This window comes from Benincasa hispida, chromosome 6 (genome assembly GCF_009727055.1).
Source record: "Benincasa hispida cultivar B227 chromosome 6, ASM972705v1, whole genome shotgun sequence".
Lineage (NCBI taxonomy): Eukaryota > Viridiplantae > Streptophyta > Magnoliopsida > Cucurbitales > Cucurbitaceae > Benincasa > Benincasa hispida.
Genome location: NC_052354.1, coordinates 50476396 through 50495454, shown reverse-complemented (window position 1 = coordinate 50495454; position 19059 = coordinate 50476396). Strand labels below are relative to the sequence as shown.

Genomic DNA, 19059 nt, shown 5'->3' with positions numbered 1-19059 from the left:
CGATCCAAAAGATGCTTGTGTTGTGGGTTAATTAAGGGTCTCAATTAATTTGGTGAGAGATAAAAGAAATTAACTTTGAGTAAAAGAATGATTGATCAAAAGAGTAATAATGGGTTGGATGCCATTGATAAAAAAAAAAGTTTTATAGGAAAATACTTGAAATTATTTTATATTCGACTTTCAAAAAGTTAGATCTTGTTTGATTAGAAATTATTCAAATAGAATGAGGATCTTGATTTAAAAAAAGTGTTTTTTAAAAAAGATTTTTTTTATTTAAACGCTTTTGATAAAAAAATTGATTAAAATACATTTGAAAAACTATTTTGACTGGTTACCAAGCCCTCGAATTTCTTTCAAAATGATTTTTTTAAAAAAAAAAAATTAAACAATTGAAAATGTATTCCAAATGCACCCGGACTTCTTATCATTTTTTTCCTTAATAATGAGGCATAATCAAACATACAGACAATTTGTGAATATGAAAATTTAAAGATAATTACTAAAATTACCTAACCTACTAATTAAAATAAATATAGGTCAACTGACATAAAGTTTGTACATAATATCAAATTCGCGATTGGAGGTTCGATTCCCCATTAGACAGTGTAAGCAATTCGTAGTTGGTTTTGAATTTTCAAAACTTGAAACCAAACTGATTCATTGGCGAAGGAAACATAGAAACCAAAATTGAATCGAGCTAGTTGAGAATGATTTGGTCGGTTCAACTCTCAGTTCTCTGATTACACATCTACACGAGTAGTCAGGGAGGTGAGAACAAGTTTCACAACACCTTTTTGCTAAAATAAAACAAAATATCGCACTTTCTCAAAACCGACCTAATGACTTATTAGTTCTTAAAGTGCTATCTCATCAACTTAATCAAGGCACTTCACTTTTTAACGTAGGTTTTAAAGTTTTGATGTTTATTATATGTATTCTATCGATCTGTTTGTTTTTTCTTTTTGTCTAATCGGCCTGGACTCGGTCGAGAAATTTTAATTTCGTATATTTTCAACCTACAACCACTAAATTAATGGATTGTTTTAGTCAATTTAAACAAACCTACCACATATGATGTCACAAGTAAAATACTTCGTGTCAAGTTAAAAAAATTGCATGATTTTATAGTCAAATTTTACATTACTCTAAGTTGTCAAACTCCAATATCTCGCATAATATTTGCTTAGAGAAATGAAAGATTGAAGAAATGTCTTCAGCTGTCATTTTCAAATTTGTATGGCCAATGCCCTAATTTGTGGGTAGTATCAAATTTATTTAAGAATCCTTTTGACAATGATTTTATTCCACCGACTAACCAATTTGATATACCATGTTTCTGTTGGACTAGGTTTAATTTAATTATCAATTTTATCAATATAAAAAAAAATTATAAGGGTCAAATATTAATGTTAATTGTTGATGTGTGAATTTCACGTAGGAGAAAATTATATATTTTATTCTTGAGATTTTGAACCTATAGGCTTTGTTTGGTTTTTGAATTTTCAAAATACTTTGGTGGTTGAGATTTAAATTTGATTTTTTTTAGTTCTTAAGGTTTTAAAAGTGATATATTTGATCTTAAAGATCTAAATTTGATTTTTAATCAGTCTTTTTAAATTTAAAAAATAGTTTTTTAATTGGTCATGGTATAGAAAACAAATTTTTCCACTCATTTAGAAAAATATAAATCGACAAATTCCCAAATATTTTAATTGCCATATTATCATTTTCATTATATATTAATTATTAGTAGACTTTATTTAAGAACCATTTTAAAAACTAATTTCAAAGTTTAAAGATAGAAGAGAAATATATTTCAAATTTTAAGGACTAATTAAAAATATAATTTAAATTCTAAGATTAAATATATAATATTTTTGAAAGATCGAAAACCAAGAACTAAAAGACAAATATCAAGAACTAATTTTTTTTTTTTTTGTATTTTATAAATTTTAAAAAAACTAAGCTCAAATTTTAGGACAAAAATGTATTTTATCCAACAATATTTGAATTAAAACCAAAAGTTGGAATTTTCACTCATATTTTCCTTTTCACATGAATGTTAAATGGAACTTCTCAAGCTTAGCTTTTATTTATTTCTATTTATTGTTACTTAATTTTCATTTTTTTAACAACAAACTTCTCAAGCTTTTATTTATTACTTCTTAGGTCATTTATTTTTCACGGGCAGGATACATCTTCTAATAAATGCATGGTGTTTGATTTTCTTTCTTTTTAATTCAATCTTAAAATGGACATTTCTTCCTAATTAAAAATCCACCAAATAAAGATTCCATAACAACAAATTTACCACGTTAACAATTGAAGGAAGAAAAATAAGCATAAATAAACAATAAATTTACCACGTTAACTCTTATACTAATTAATCAACTATATAAGATTCAACCAACAAGAAATTCAAAATCAAGCACATAAATAAACATAAAAAAACGAAAAAAATAAAATAAGCACCACAACAAAATCTTGTAAACATGCTACCCAACTAAAACAACTCTTATCTATAAAAGCAGTTTTATCGAATTATAATAATGACTATAGTTTAACTTTAAACATTAAAGAGAAAAATATATTAACTACTCGTGCATAACAACTTAACTTTGATATTATTAAAATTTTATGTTAATTGAGCTAGTCTCATTTGGCCAATTAGATTCATACATTCTAAAAGGTAAAACAAGAATTGAAAAGGAAAATTACTTTAAATGATAAAATTATTAAAAATATTTACAAATAATAGTAAAATATCACTGTTTATCTGCGACCATGGTCTATCACAGATAGAAAGTAGAATTTTACTAGTTGAAAATACCCTAATTAAAAAATATATGTTAAAATCATAAAAAATAAAAAGTTGAGAAGTTATGTTACTACATTTAATTCTCAACTTTTTTTTTTGTCAAAACGACCACAACTAAATCAACAGATATTATATATCAAAACGAGTATAGTTAAAATAATATAGGAATATAATTAAATCCTCCTAATTGTACTAAATAAAACAACGAATATTATATGTTAGCGATTATAAAATTTGTGACTTCAACCCATCCACTTTTTAACTTTGATCGTACTAAAAAATAATTCTGGATATTTATTTATTTATTTTATTCAATTTCATTTGAGGATTGGGACCCATTTTGGTCAATTTCGGCTCATCTGTTTATCCTACTCCGTCAACTTACGTCGTTAATAAAATATAACCACTTTTTTTCTTCTTTTTTTCCCCCTTTTTTCTAAAGATTAGAAAAGTATTATTTATAATAGAATTCCAATTTCCATTAATAAATTGTGATGGGAGCCTTTTGAAAATGAGAGAAAATTATAAACAATTGAGAAGACCTTTCCCTATCTGATTAGCCCAACTGAAAGCAACTACCTCCTTTTCACTAATCACAATTCCCAATCCAATCCAATTCAATCTATCTTTTTCTTTTTCTTTTAAATACTTGATTATTATTCAAGTAAAATATTACATTATACTGATAATTATTATAGATTTGATTTTAGACTACACCCATTCATTGTGGCTCACAACAAAAATAATGTACGATACTAAATATTATATTTTGGTAATGAAATTTTGTAAACTATTGATGAAGTCAGCATTTTTTTACATTAAAAAAATTATATGAATTAATAAAAAAAAGTTAAATGTCTTTTCGTGTTGGAGATCTAAAATAGGTCATTCTATTTAAATCATACTAAATTTGTAAGTTTAATATTGTTATTTAAGTATAGAAGACACTTGGTATTTGAACTTGATAATTAAAAGTTTTGAAATACAGTCTTTCAATCTCTAACACTCTCATTACTTATGATGAATAAAAATAAGATTTATTTCTGCATTTGTATAACAAGAAATCAGATTTATAGAGTATGATTTATATCTAAATCTAAATTTATTTTAAAATATTATTTATATAAATTTCTATATGATTAAATATTATTTTGATTAACAAAGTAGCTTTTAAATGTATATCGACATGCTAACTTTATTGTATATAAAAATGTTTGATTTGAGGATTTCAGGGAAAAAAAAAACTCAATAAATAAGACACTAATTATTATTCTAAAAATAAAAATTTTAATGGATGTTGTTTTCAAGTATAGAAAAGTACTTATTTAAAAATATAACAAATTGCCACTGACATTTTGCTACATTTAAACATATTTATAACAGTTTTATCATTTAAAACAATTATTCAATTTTAATTTCCCATCCTTATAATTTTTAATTAAAAAAATGTTTAATTTGAGACCAAGAACGGGGAGTAGATTTAGTTAGATGACAATTTCATATAAAAAAATATTCTTTTTTTCAGAATTTTAAAAACCAAAATAGTTATGTTTTAAGTGTTCATAAATTGAAATTTGAACAACCTCATTTAATTATCTTAATGAAATATAAAAATTTCAATTATCTTACTTTATCCGGAGTCATTTTTAAATATAGGAAAATTTTAATATCTATCTAAAATAAATCATGAGATCGTGATCGATTACTTATCTACGTCTAAAATAGATACAACTATAACAGATAGAATATGATATTTTGTTATTATTTATAAATATTCTCTAACAATTTGGTTCTCTAAAATAAATTTTCTTTATTCAGTATATGATTTCATAAATTGTTATTAATTATGTTTTAAACGTGAGTTAAGGATCTTCAATCTTCTCCTCTCTCTACCATGATGACGTGGCAGAATTGATATCTTTGAGGTAGGACCCACAGACCAAAGAAGAAAATTAAAAAAAATAATAAAAAATTTGTCTTTTTGTGGCTTTTTGCCTCCACTAATTTTTCAAACTGCAGCGTTATCATCCGACGCCGTCAGACTGACAATAAAAAAAATTAAAATAAATAAATTACCAACAGCAGCCAATTAAATTTATCCAAAAAAAAAAAAAAACACAAAAATCAACCAGGAATTATTTTTATTTTTATTTTTTTTTGGATATTTGGTCTATAACCTATAAATAAACAATAAGCCATCCAAACCAACAGCAAAACACCGATAAAAAGCCCTTATTTTTTTGTTGTTGGGTTTTTGTTTTCTCCTCCGATCATTACGCTAACGAAAAGGAAAACCGCTAACATTGATTTGTAAAAAGGAAAAATTAAAGAAAGAGAAAGAAAAACCCATAAAAAATTTTCTCCTCACTTGTTTTGTTTTGATTTCTTCTTTTGTTTTAGAAGGGGGAGGGGAGGGAGAGAGGGGGGGAAACCGGAAATGCTTGTCACATCCGGAAGGGGAGCGTTTTCAAGGTGGGTTTGTCTTCTTCTTCTTCTCTGTGTGTTTTTGGAGTTTTGTAATGGTGGATATGAATCCCTTTGTCTTCTTTTTCATCTTTTTTGCTGTATTGGGATGAAAATGCCTCTTTCTGGTTATCTTTTTTTTTTTTTTTTCTTTTTGTTTAATGTTGGGTTGTTTTTTAAGCTTGTTGGAAATGGGGTTCTTATAGTATTTGAATTTTTGCATGTGTTTGTTGGAATTCTTGTGTGTGTTCTTTTTGGGTGTGTTGGAATTGGGATTTTGTATTAATCCTTTTGATTTTGTGGGTCAATACAAACTTTTGAACTTTCCCTTTGTATTTTGGGCTTATATTTGAAGTTTTCTTGAGGATTCAATTTGATGTCTCTCTTTTGTTCCTTACTTTTTCCTGGTATTTTTTTGGAAACCAATGGACTTTCTTAGTTGAGAAGTCAATTCCTCTCTTTATAATCTAGATTAAGGAATTTGTTTGGTTGTTGTCAAGAGGCTATTTGTTTAATTTTAACCAAAGTTATATGAATATCAAGCTGAGTGAGTGTAAGTTTGTAATTTTGTATAATATGGTTCTTGATTTTGCTTTGAAAACTGATACCTATTTCTTTTTAGAGGACTTGATTGTGATGTTTGTTGGTGTTTTTGGTGCAGGGTCATGGGTAGGGAAATTGCTGGTGTAGTGGAGAAGCCAAATGCTCTTGTAGTGGTTTTAAATGGTGTTTCTCATGACAAAGTCCACGTTTCCCCCAAAATTGCTGAAGAAAGTATTGATTCGGAGGAATTCGAAGAGAAGGAATCGAGTGAGGAGAATTCGTTCGCCGGAAACTATCAAGAAACGGAGCACGATGTTGTAGCCATCAAAAGCTCTAACCTTGATGCCAGTGTGCCTGCACCCGTTACCGTGCCCGTGCCTGCACCTGTGGTTGTGCCCGAGGAGAAGAAGAAGGAGGAGAGAACTGTAGCACAGAAAATCAGTGACTTTAATAAGTCTATTTCACCTGGGACTATAGCTGCTACCCCAAAAATCATGAAGGTGAACCACAAGATTCAACAACCAACCGTGCAGGCACCGGAAAAAGCAGCAACATGCTCACAAACCATCGAGACCGAGCCTACTCCAACTACAATTACCATTGTTGAGGCGTCACCAAATACTATCGAATTGCAGCCTCCCAGCCCGAAAAAGAACTCACGTGTAAGTACAACTTTTAGGAATGTCAATGGAGCTACATTTTGACTATATGTAAAAACTACTAGAAGAAGCTTTTATGCAGTAGGAAAAGTAGCACAGGACTAGTTAAATATGCTTGAATAGAATATTATTGACCAACAGCTTCCCAGCTTTGATTTTTGGGTTTGATCTCCTATTGGACTTCTGTCAAGGAATTTTGACACAAGCATAAACTATTCTCTTTTGTTCAGTTTTATTAGGGTCAGTTACGAGTTTCTGCCTCGATTTCGATTTACTTTGAGTCTATGTGACTTATGTGAATGTAATGCCATTCTACATCTTTGTTATTTCTAATCTTAAATATGGTAGGTTTTGTTTATAGTTCAGTAGGAAAGTTGCATTACAGTTCTGTGGAGAATGTCCTAACCTCCTCAGACCTTGTTTCTTTTTTCTTGAAGTATAGATTAAGATTTCTGTAAGAAAATGGAAAATGAGGTGCACATGATACTGATTTCTATATGTTTTACTTGTCTACAGCCAAACTCGCCTCAATCATCGGGTAAATCTTCACAGAATGATTTCAAGAAACATCATGAAGAAGATCACTGGTCTATTGCCTCCTCGTATCCTCTTATCGACAAGTACCATTCAGAATCAAGTCTCTTTCTGTTTTGTAAATGCTTAATTTGTTCATATTATCAGATTTTGTTATCCTTAGCCCATTCATAGTACCGTTCAATCTATTCGACAACTCAAATCTAAAGTAACTATCGGAACGGCTCCCACATTTAGATCGGCTGAACGGGCTGATAAAAGAAAGGAGGTGTTACTTCTGTTGAATGATTTAGACATTGCCTTGCTGTGCAATTTTGGATTTTCTGTTTACTTATGAGATTATGTCCTCTGTTCAGTTCTATAACAAGTTGGAGGAGAAGCACAAAGCTTTGGAGGCAGAGAGAATCCAATACGAAGCGCGAATTAAGGTATTTCCAGACTACCATCTTGTTTATGTTTTGATTCTCTGTTAGTTGCTTATGTTATTCTTCCACACTTTGTATTGACATGGGATTTTGTGTAATCATCAAAACGATCGTCTTAGTTTCATCTTTGATTTAGTGCTTTAAAATGCTTTTAGGAAGAGCAAGAAGCAGCAATCAAGCAGCTCAGGAAGGGATTAGTGATCAAAGCAAATCCAGTGCCTAGTTTCTATTATGAAGGACCACCACCAAAGGTTGAACTAAAAAAGGTAGTAATTCAAACTCTATACAGATACAATTGTTCCCGTCTTAGGCTGTATAAGTCGCTTAACGGTAACTTGGTATTCCCTTATTGAGTATGTTTCTGGCATGTAAGGATTTACGTCTTGTAGATGCTTTGTTTTATGATGGTAAAATTTTAACTAGAATTTTATGTCAGTTACCATTAACTCGGCCAAAGTCTCCAAATCTAACTCGAAGGAAAAGCTGTAGCGATTCGATGAACTTAAGCGTAGAGGAGAAAGGAAAAGTATGCACACGAGCACAACACCATAGCTTTAGTAGTCAGAAGGCGGATGAATCAGCTAACGGCATAGCCTGCAAAAGCAAAGCACAAGCCAATGGGCATTGCCACAACAATGAATCTTTTAAACATAGAAACCATGTGAAGCGCAATAAAGAGACGAGAAAAATGACTTTTGCAACAACCGATCCACACGATCCACACAAAAGTAATGTAGATATCCCCATTCGGTCATGAACATATACTTTTTCCCCAATGTGAACTAAGAAAAAATGAAAAAGAAGAAGAGGGGCAAAGGAAGAAAAGGTTTGATCTTTGAGTTGCTAGTTATTTCTTTACCCGAGAGAAAATAGCTTGTTTTCTTTTCTTTTTACATCTAATGACTTGACTGAGTGAGTTGTGCTAATATGAAATGTATATGTTTTCTTTTTCTTCTTTTTTTATACTTTTTTTTTTCCTGAAAGCTATCATGATTTTTTATGTTACATATAAGGAGAGATTTTGATTCAGTGTGGACTATTGTGTATACACATATACTTATCCTTTCTATCTCTCTCTCTCACTTTGAACTATAATTGGTGTTTTTTAGGATACAGTAAAATTAGAGAATGATTTTCTATGGGTTTAGTTGACTTTTTCCCCCCCTACTGTTTAATGTGAATTGATCTTGTATTTGTTGTGTGAGAATTTTGAACCATGATTGACATATTTTAACATAACTTGATTTTCATTTTCAAATTTTGAACCATTTGGTTGAAGTTCTGTTGGTTATTTTTATCACACTTCTAAATCGGGTTGGGGATTGAATCTCCTAAATCGGTTGAGTTATATTCAACTAATTCCCTACAAGTTTAAGACTTTAAAAGAACTAATTTTCAATATTGCAGAAGCTACTAGTACAAACTTAGACCACATAGAACACTTCGATGTCATTCGTGGCATGACATTGAACTAATAAAGTAAATACCGTAGACTTATTGGATATAAAATTAAAAGTTTAGGAACTTCAAAGTTGATTTTTTTTCTTTCAATGGTTAAATAAACCATATCTCAAATTTTAGAAACTAATTTTATAATTGGTCAAGAAATTTCGATCCCTATAATATTAAAACGTTCTTTTTTATCCACTTTTTTCTGAAATAATAATATTGGTCACCCTCGTTAAACATTTTGGTCTTTTTATTTTATTACTTATCAAATTTCTTTGACCACAAATTTAACAATATTCATTAAATTTCTTGAGATGTAGTCATAATTTTGAATTAAAAGGGTTTCTTTTGTCTAAAAAAATTGTGTAGTGAGGACTAAATTAGTCACTTTTTTTAGAAAATTTATATAGATGATCCAAAAATTAGGCTAGAAATGTCAAACGACCCAGTTTTTGAAAAAAAAAATGCCAAATAACTTTTGTTGAGGTCAAATTCAGGTGAAATTATTAAAATATAATCGCGTGGATGCAGAAAAGCATTCGCTCTCTCTTGGTCTCGCTCTCACTCTTTCTCTTGGTATCACTCTTGCTCTTTCTTTCTCTCTCTTCTTTTTCTTACTCAAAAATCACCACTCTTTCTATGTCTCTCACTCTCTCTCAGTTCTGGTCATTCTTGCTCCCTCTCAGCCTCTTGCTCTCTCAGCTTCTCGATCTCTCGCTCTTTCTCATCTACTCTGTGTGAAGTTTGTGGTGTCGATTTGCCTATGTGTGGTGTAGTGCTAGAGAATGTGTAGTCGTACTGGAGAAGAAGACGACTTGTGATCAAGGGAAGAAGAAAAAGAAACAACATACAGAGAAAGAAAAAAAGAGAGAGAAAGGAAGAGGAAAAAGAAAAAAGGACAAAAATCCAACTATGGAGAAGAAAAACGGGAAAAATATCAAAAAAAGAAAGACAATAGCTAACTTTACGTGATCATGACATTATCAAAAGATCATTTAACATTTTTTTAAAAAAATTGGATCATTTATCATTTTGAATCTTTAATATATATATTCAATTCTACCCTTTTTGAGAGCACATGGCCAAAATCAGACTTTATGAAAGTAAAGTAAAATAAATAAAATATAAAATAATAACATGTGTATAGCTTTTCATGTACATTCAAGAGTCATCAAGTGGCTTAGGTGGAGAATAGTTTTTAGACTATTTTGTCCAAAATATTATTATATAATACCTAAACATACTTACTATCTCTTCAAATTCTAATTTTTGAGTTTCAATTTCTCTCTCCTCAATCTCACCAAAATTTCACCAATTCCACTTTTTTATTTTTATTTTTATTTTTTAAAAAATGGTGTGTTTCTCTCATTATTTTTTTTTTTCAATTTTTCCATCAAAGCCACTAAACCCTTTTTCATCCTAATGAGCATAACCTTCTTTTTCATCTTAATAATTGTAGGCAATGAAGGTGAAATGTATTTTAAGGTGAATATGAAGAGTTTTAACAAAATATACTAACTTTTAATCTTTTCCAATTCCATTAAAAAAAAAAAAAAAGAAAAGGAAATTTGTATGGATTATTCATTTTTTGGGCTCAAAATGTCAAATGACACTTTTTGCAAAAATAATGTCAATTGACCCTCTGCTAACATCATCGCCATACCAAATTATGTAAATTTCCCTCACTCTTTGCTTTCTTACCCTTTTATTGAAAACCAACCAAAACTAAAAACTCTTCAAATTTTCCAAGCGTAATGGCTTCGTATCGCTCATAAGCACCGGATGGTTTCGCTGCTTTTTAAAATCCATCATTTGGGCTTGCAAACGATTCCATTGCCGCCGAAAAATCGAATCTAATCGGTAAATCTTTCAACCTGTTCCTATAAATAAATTGATCGGTAATGGGACTTTGTGGGTCATTCTGAGTTTAGAAATATTGTGAACCTATGGTTTTTTTTTTGTTTGTTTTTATTGGCTTTCTATGTGTTTTGTGGTTGAAGACAAGTAAAAAGGGAGACTGTGAGCGAGATAAGTGAGAGTGAAATCAGCGAGAGCGATACTAGAGAGAGTGACACCGGAAAGGATGGGTTGTTTGGGGTTTAGAAATACAGTGAACCTATGATTTTTTTTTTTTTGGTTTTCAATGTGTTCTGTGGTTAAAGACGAGTAAAAAGAGAGAATGTGAGCGAGATAAGTGAGAGTTACTAGAGAGAGCGACACCAGAGAGAGCGATACCAATGAGAGCGATACCAGAGACAGCGATACCAGTGAAAGCGATACCAACGAGACTTAAATAGAATATTTTTTACAATTTTTTTTTCTGAAGGAGTTTACTGATTGGATCTTTATTTCATGCAGGAGTGATTTAAGATGTCAATACATTTCAGAATACCTGTAGTCGACCAATTTCTCGGTCAAATAACGAGCTTGGCCTAAATTGCTAATGCGAATAAGACTGTGAAGGAGAAGCTTACCCCAAGGCAGTTAGAGATGTTCAAGAGAATAGTTTTTGGGTGATTTATAGACGTTGACATGGTGTTCAACAACCCAATTATCCATCATATGTTGTTGAGAGAAGTGAAAAGCACGAGAGCTGACTCAATCTCATTCTTTGTTGGTGGAAAGGTCGTCACTTTTTTAAAGGATGATCTTTTGTTGATGTCTGGTTTGTGGCGATCCCCTACTTGAGTTCATTAAAATGAGCAGTCCTCGTATGAACTTGCAATCAAGTATTTCGGTAATTGAGTGACGAAGGACACCTTACATGTCCGTCTACTAGAAGAAAAATATAAGGAATTGGCATTTGAAAATGATGAGGATGCTGTGAAGATCACATTAGTCTACTACACGGAGGTTGCAATGATGGGAAAGAACAAACAGAAAAATACAGTGGATCTTAAACGTTTTAAGGACGTTCAAAACATAGAATACTACAATAGTCTAGATTGGGGTACCATTATTTGGGAGAGGACACTTGATGCCCTAAAGAATGCATTGAATGATAAGAGTAGCTTATACAAGATGAAGGTGAAAGAAAATAAAAATTATGTCGTGAAGTACTCTTTGCATGGATTTCCACAAGCGTTCCAGGTAAATTTGCTTAACATAATAATCATGTTGTTTGATTTAACATTACTATTGTTCTTAATATATGTTAAATTTTTATTTAGGTATGGATGTACGAGATCCTAGCAGCATCAATAGCTGGGAACATTGTGGAACGAAGGAGCAAGGTGGCTTTGCCTCACATATTACGATGGTCATGCTCTCACTCAGTGTCTTTCAAAGAACTCGAGAGAGACATATTTGAGTCTAACAATGTACATTTACTTCATGCATAATATGTTTATTTGGTTGTTAAATTGACATTAACCATTTTACTGGGTTGTTAATGTAGACAAATGTTAAAGGGGGTCTTGTCATGACCAACGCTGAGAGGGAGTTTCGGGATACCCCAGTGGACAGACAACCTATATTCGATCTAGGTGCCAATGATGATAGTGCTGAAAGTGGCAGTAGGTCGAGTAGTGGGGGTAGTTCTGAAAGCGACGGTGATGATCATCGTGGAGGTAACAATGATGAATGTGGAAGAGTGGAAGGAGGGGATGAACACGAGCATTCTGAGCACGAGGATGCTAAATGTGGAAGGGTGGAGGGAGGGATATACACACCTAGTGATGATATGTTCCTTGATGTGGTGGGTGTTGGGTTTTATATCCTAAAACTCGTAGTTTGTAAAAGTTAAACGTATTCTACTATCAATAAAAAATATTATTCAACATTTCTTCAATAAAGGTATTGAATCTATTAATTGCATTCATAAAGTCTAAATCCAACAACTAAGATCCATGACTATTATATGAATACTTGAACTATATACAGAGCCATAAAGATGAATCAAATTCGAGTAAATAGCCAAAACGGTCTATAGTACATGATTAAGGTTGAGTACCTTATTTTGGCAACACTATTGGATGTGGCCTACTCTTTAGCTGTTACAAGTTGTTATAAAGACACTACAAACGAAGTGATCCAGATTCATTCATGTATTGACATGAGGAGCGAGGGCATTCTATGCAATGAGTTTGCATAAGATCGGACCGAGAAATAAGTCACTCTTACATTTTAACGCTGTTTACTATTTAAGACTGACTATTTTGCTTAGATCACCTAAGTAACTCGATCTTAATCCTGAGCTAACTATGAACTCCTGTTTATTCGGGATTATCCTTAGATTTTCATAGGTGAGGGTTGGCTCAACAACGCTGGCTTAGTAAGTCTCCCATTTCAGGGGTAAGACCCGCTAGATAGGTGGGGGCATGGGGTGCAAGACGGAATTCACGCCTATCCGATTTAGGGATAGAAGAAAGGTTGTTCTCTTAAATACCGAATCTAAGTCTTGAACAAGGGGCCCCACCCTCTCACTGACTCGAGAGGGACCTGGTTCAGTGATTGGATCATAAACTAATTGTTCATTAGAGGATCAGTTGGAACTTAAGGAACAAGACATAATATCGAGGGTAAAATAACACATTGACTTAGTCGGTATTATGAACAACCTGTGAAGGGTCGACTTACTAGTTATGGTTATATCGTGTGGACACAAATATATCTACCGTGAGGAGAGTGCAACTATCGAGCTATAGTGGTATGACTTGATAGTTAACGAATACTAACCAATTAATCTTAATCATTGGAGCTCATGATTTGTAGGTTCATAAGATCCCTCTACTAGCTCGTAAAACATGAACACCTTGAATTATTAAATTGAGTGAATTTGGAATGATATTTGAATTGTCAAATTGAATTTCAGTTTGAAAATGTTCAAATTGAAACTAGGGTTTTTGAGTTTGAATTAGTTCAAAATCAAATTAGGGTTTGTTTAATTTTATTCGATATAATTAACATTTAATTTATTGAAATTAAACAAAAATTGGAGAGTTTATAATATTTAAATGTTGATTTAAATATCAATTACATGAATTAGATTCATGTTATATATTGAGTGTGTGATTGATTTGATATTTGATATTAAATTAATTAATTAATTAAATATGTTTAATTAATTAAAATCAAATTAATTTCCAAATTTTAAATTCGATTTGAGAAATATTAGATTGTATCAACAAGCAGTGGAAGCAACAAGGATCAATAAGCATTCTAATTCATTAATTTTGGTTAAAACTAAAGCATGCTCTTGCAGAAATAAATGAGTTTCAAGTCATACCTTTGTAGAACTCTTGAAATCTCGATTTCTAGTTGCAAATCTCTCCAAATTTCATTGTAGACCACCCCAAGATCTTCCCTATGATTCTATTGGTGCTCTAGATTGAGTTGTGGGACTCAAAATAAGCTTGAATCAAGGAAACTTGGAGGATAACTCACAGCAGCAACCCACTTGAAGAACACATTCTTCACATGATTTTTTCAGCAAAAAGTTCTACATATTGCATGCCTCAAATTCACTCCAATTTTCTTAATATATTGCAGACAATCATGCAAAGAAGATGGCTGCATGAGATGCAGCTGATGCTTGGAGTTGTTGGGGTTGATGCCCTAAAGTCTCGTGTCATGTAGTTTGTAAACAGTATATACGAACACCTGTGATTGTTAATATATGATATTTACTTCACATCTTGTTGTTTTGCTCGGTTATTTATTTTATTTGCTTTACCACAAATCAATAAACATAAAATCCCTGGTTATCTATATGTGACTCAAGCATGTATGTGCTGACATACAAGTGGATCATGTCTTGAGTGATAACCAAAATGATCTGTAGTATATGGATATATGAGGGAAACCTTATCCTAGTAATGCTAGGGACACGAACCACTTTGTGAAATGGTCACAAGTGTTGTGACTTGCCATAGATGATCTGATCCTGATCATTCGTGTTGGGGACATGCGAGCGGGGGCATCCTATACAAAGAGTTTTTATAAGACCTGACCACGAAGTGTTAAACGGTCGTCTCCGCTACTTAAATGATACATGCGACTGTTTTTTAACAAGTGTTAAACAATGATACGAAGTTTTGTGTTAAACAATGGTCTAAACGATCGTATACCTCTTTCCTCTAGTTCACGCGTTTTAAGACCTGACCACGTACTTTAACAATGATACAGAGTTTTTATAAGACCTGACCACGAAGTGTTAAACAATGGTCTAAACGATCGTCTAGTTCACACGTTCTCTAAACGATCGTATATATCTTTTCTAAACGATCGTTCAATTTTTCCTAAACGATCATGTAGCTCTACTACTGTCTCTTATACACATCTAGATGTGTATAAGAGACAGCCGCTATACGATAGCAGAGTTCTTCTCGCGCGCGCTTATCGTCTACACGACGTCTTCTCCTCCATCCTTTACCAAACTCACCAGAGCCCACTCTTTGGGTTTTTTATGCCGAGGATACCCGTGTTTCCCTTGTGGTGGTGTTGTCCTCGCGGCCTTGTTCATGTACGTTCGGATCGTACAGTAATAATCGACAGACTCGTCGGGTGCTGGTAGATTGATGGGAAGTTTTTTCGCTACTTTGGGTTCACACATACGAAGAAAGTCGATATAAACCTCTTTTCCCTATGTTTTATTGTATTCTGAGCATGCGTTGGTGAGTTTAATACGCATAACTGTGAATATGGAATGTATATTGTTTATGTTTCGGTCACTGTGAAATCGGAGTGATCTAAGCCCGTTCATGAAACTCTCGGTATGAGATCCTTCAATTGGTATCAGAGCAAGGTTTCTGATACTCTGATTTCATTTGTTGCAACGAAATAACGTTTACATTCATGGTGGGTGCATTTCTACGCTGTTTTAAGTGTTAATACTGTTGTGGATGTGCCGAATTAATGGATGTTTTCGGGATGAATTGCCTCGGTCTGTTTAATTCCTTTTACATTTGCGGTTGTATGTAAAGGCCCCTGCGCTTTTTGGGCATATATAATCTTAATTGAGTCTGTATTCAAAGTGTTTGAAGTCTTGAGCCGTTCGTCGAAGTTCTGGGCAAAGGTTGTGGCTCTTCGAGTAAGGAGATGATCTAGGGTTGATCGCATCCTGTAGAAAAAGGTTCTATGCGATCGTTGTCCATAGCATCATGAAGATGAAGGACTATGCGATCGTAGTTGAACGTATCGGTTGAACGATGGGGTATGCGATCAAGAGTTGGTCGTATCGGGATGATGATCAGGCACGTGATCGCTGAGTATCGTTTAATACGCGTGCGAGCTAGACGATCGTTTAGGTCAGCAAGCTTCATCGCTTAGTAACTGACTAAACAATCGCTTAACATCGCAAGGTAAATCGTTTACCAAGTTACACGCATCAGTTAGACGATCAGACGCTCACGTATCATTTAAAGCACGTTAGATGATCATTTAGGTCAGCAAGCTTCATCGCTTAGTAACTGACTAAACGATCACTTAGTAACTCAAGGTAAATCGTTTAACTTTCATCGTGCTACACGATTGCATGGACGATCAGGCTTCGCAGCCTCCTCGTCGTCTACGCGATCGTTTACTAATGTTCCTATCGTCTAGTGCATGCTGAACGATCATCTACTTGCTAAAGATTGCTACACGATGGAGACCTCCTGGCGGTTCAAGATTTGATTCACCTGTGAACCGATTTGCTCGATAAAAAATGTAATAGATAGGGTTTTTCATTCTCGTTCTTTTTTGGTTTAAAGGCTTATCTCGGTCCATTAATCTATTTGTTTAATACATACGATGTATGTTTTATATGGCATATGGTATGCACATATAGTAAATCCCACCTTAGGTTATGCATTGATCATGCATAATCTCTTTATTGCAATTATTATAATTTAGAGAAACATGATTTTAATTATGTAAGAGCATGCTCATGCATCATATAATATAAGAATTATATTTATGCATGCATAAAAAGCATTGACATGCATCATCTTTATATTATAATTGTTATAATATAAGGGTGAATGATAGCATGTTTGTTTGGTTATCACACATTATATAAAAGTTATATAGTAATGAACGGACATTGAATGAAGCATGACACATAGGTTACTTTATAATTGTTATAAACGCCTCGTTATGCACAATTTTTTTTTTAGTTGTTTCTTTTTAAGAGTTAAAGAGAAATTAGAACTAAAAGAAATAAGAAAGACATGTATGCTCACTTAGGTTTAATTCATGGTTTTAAAATGTTTAAAACTTGGATCACATAGACCTAAGATCACGGTTCTAATATGATGAGCAACCCTAAGGCTTTAATCTTTTAATCAGTTTAATAGGATTAAATTGGCTCATAAAAGTTTAAAGTGTAGCAAATCTATCTATAAGGGATCTTTTGTCTAAGGCGGGTTCTGTCTAGGCTGGGGTATTTAAGTTGACGAAAACGTAACACCCCTACTTGGGAACTTACCTGGAAAGGTAAATTAGATAGATTTGATGCATGCATGCAAGTTAAGAACAGTCCATTAAAATGTTTAAATGTGACTACTTGAATTTGTTTATATTTCATAAACAAACATTGTTTATGAGCAAGCTTTAAAAAGACCACTTAGACTAAAATCAGTAGCCGGATTGTCTAGCTTAATGAATCCCTAGGTACAACATTCAATGTAAGGTACTTGGGGCATAAGATGCTTCATTTAAACCTTTCACTTTTCTCCTAAAGTCCACACTGTGAGATCTATCCTCGGCTTCACAGTACTTTTGGTGTGTCACCCTAACGGATGGTATTTGGGTAGGTCAATATCAAGGTGGATGGAGAGAATGTTCATAGTAAGTGGGAGCGAAAAGTGTAACAACATATCCCTCGGTCTCCCTCATAAGTTTGAATAAAGTTACTGCGTATCGCCTTGAGGCACCCTGGGAGCGTCCCCCTAAAGGATGGTAGTTTTGCGTGTTTCTTTATTTGATCTCCTGTAAGAGGATAAGGTAACTTAGTCTCTTGTCCTAATCTGTCTTTTCCCTATGGTAAGTGCATTAGGGCGGGACTCTGGCACCGAAAACGAGGGGTACACTTACAAGAAATAGTTAAATGTTAACGATTCTGGACCAAAAAAATGGTGGTTGTTAGGTTCAGTTCCAAGAGTTGGTTCTGCCTAATGGTTGAGAATGTCTCATCCCAGTGAAAAGGCAACTGATCACCTCACCAGTGGCGTTTGTCCTGAATCACTAGGGCATCATTGCAAAATAGAAGTCTATAACTTAGGATACTTGAAACTATTTTGCAAAACTAATTGGGTTAAAAGTGGTTTAGCAAAAACTAATCAAGATTTGTTCGTATTTTCAACAACTTTTTCAAATGGCTACAGCCACCTTATCGTTGTTAAGCGCCAAAAAATTAACTGGCGACAATTTTTCAACATAGAAACATATGATTACGACGATCCTAATCATCGAGGATCTCATGTTCGCTCTCACGGAGGCTTGTCCTCCTATTCCAGCTCCAATGCGGCTCGAAATGTTCGGGAGGCATACGAGCGATGGACAAGGATGAATGAGAAGGCTCGAGCCAATATCTTGGCAATTCTTTCTGACGTCTTGGTAAATAAGCATGAGTCTATGGTCTTAGCCCGTGAGATCATGGAGTCCTTGCAGGGGATGTTTGGACAACCTTCTGAACAACTTATGCATGAGGCTCTTAAATATATATTCAACTCCAAAATGCAAGAAGGCACCTCTGTTCGTGAACATATGCTAAACATGATGGTCCATTTCAATGTGGCGGAGTTGAATGGGTCTACCATCGATGAGGGCAGCCAGGTTAGCATAATCCTGTATTCTTTGCCGGAGAGCTTCCTGCATTTTTTTAGCAATGTGATTCTTAACAAAGTGAAATATAACCTTACAACTCTCCTCAATGAGTTGTAGTCATACCAATCTTTACTGAAAAGTAAAGAGAGGTAGAAGGGTGAGGAAAATGTTGCTTCATCCTCACGGACGTTCCATAGAGGTTCGACCTCAGGAACGAAGTCTACACCTTCTACTTCTAACACTGCAAAAGGGAAGAAGAAGAAAGGTGGTAAGGGAAAAGGGAAGGCACCTGTTAACCCACCACCTGTCGCCCCAAGGAGGTGTCCACCAGTTGCTAAGGGAAAGTGTTTCCATTGCAACAAAGATGGACATTGGAAGAGGAACTGTCCTCGGTATGTGAAGGAGAAGAAAGCAGCCAAGG

General features: G+C 33.3%; 2 protein-coding genes across 3 annotated transcripts in view; both read left to right on the top strand.

Annotated features, from left to right (window-relative positions):
• Window positions 1-5259: 5259 nt before the first annotated feature.
• On the top strand, window positions 5260-8511 carry LOC120080285 (protein WVD2-like 2). Of its 2 annotated transcripts, none has more exons than XM_039034913.1 (7): window positions 5260-5290; window positions 5943-6486; window positions 7000-7085; window positions 7192-7285; window positions 7374-7445; window positions 7598-7708; window positions 7879-8511. In XM_039034913.1, the coding sequence occupies exons 2-7, from the start codon at window positions 5947-5949 to the stop codon at window positions 8197-8199; spliced, it is 1224 nt and encodes a 407-aa protein (XP_038890841.1). In that variant the 5' UTR covers window positions 5260-5290; window positions 5943-5946; the 3' UTR covers window positions 8200-8511. The 2 variants fall into 2 exon arrangements, with proteins under 2 accessions (XP_038890841.1, XP_038890840.1); XM_039034912.1 differs by lacking the exon at window positions 5260-5290 and adding an exon at window positions 5427-5834.
• A 2745-nt stretch (window positions 8512-11256) lies between these two features.
• LOC120079280 overlaps window positions 11257-19059 on the top strand; it is a 15339-nt gene continuing 7536 nt past the window's right edge. The window contains exons 1-3 of the mRNA XM_039033436.1: window positions 11257-11981; window positions 12062-12211; window positions 12289-12588. Of these exons, the coding sequence (XP_038889364.1) occupies window positions 11751-11981; window positions 12062-12211; window positions 12289-12588 (681 nt within the window). The 5' untranslated portion in view covers window positions 11257-11750. The remainder of the gene's footprint in view (window positions 11982-12061; window positions 12212-12288; window positions 12589-19059) is intronic.

Excerpts from the sequence above, each read along its gene's own strand:
- LOC120080285 (XM_039034913.1), top strand. The coding sequence starts at position 5,947 with ATGGGTAGGGAAATTGCTGGTGTAGTGGAGAAGCCAAATGCTCTTGTA. Across the intron at positions 7,286-7,373 it reads GGGCTGATAAAAGAAAGGAG|TTCTATAACAAGTTGGAGGA; the intron begins GTGTTACTTCTG and ends TCCTCTGTTCAG. Across the intron at positions 7,709-7,878 it reads CAAAGGTTGAACTAAAAAAG|TTACCATTAACTCGGCCAAA; the intron begins GTAGTAATTCAA and ends ATTTTATGTCAG.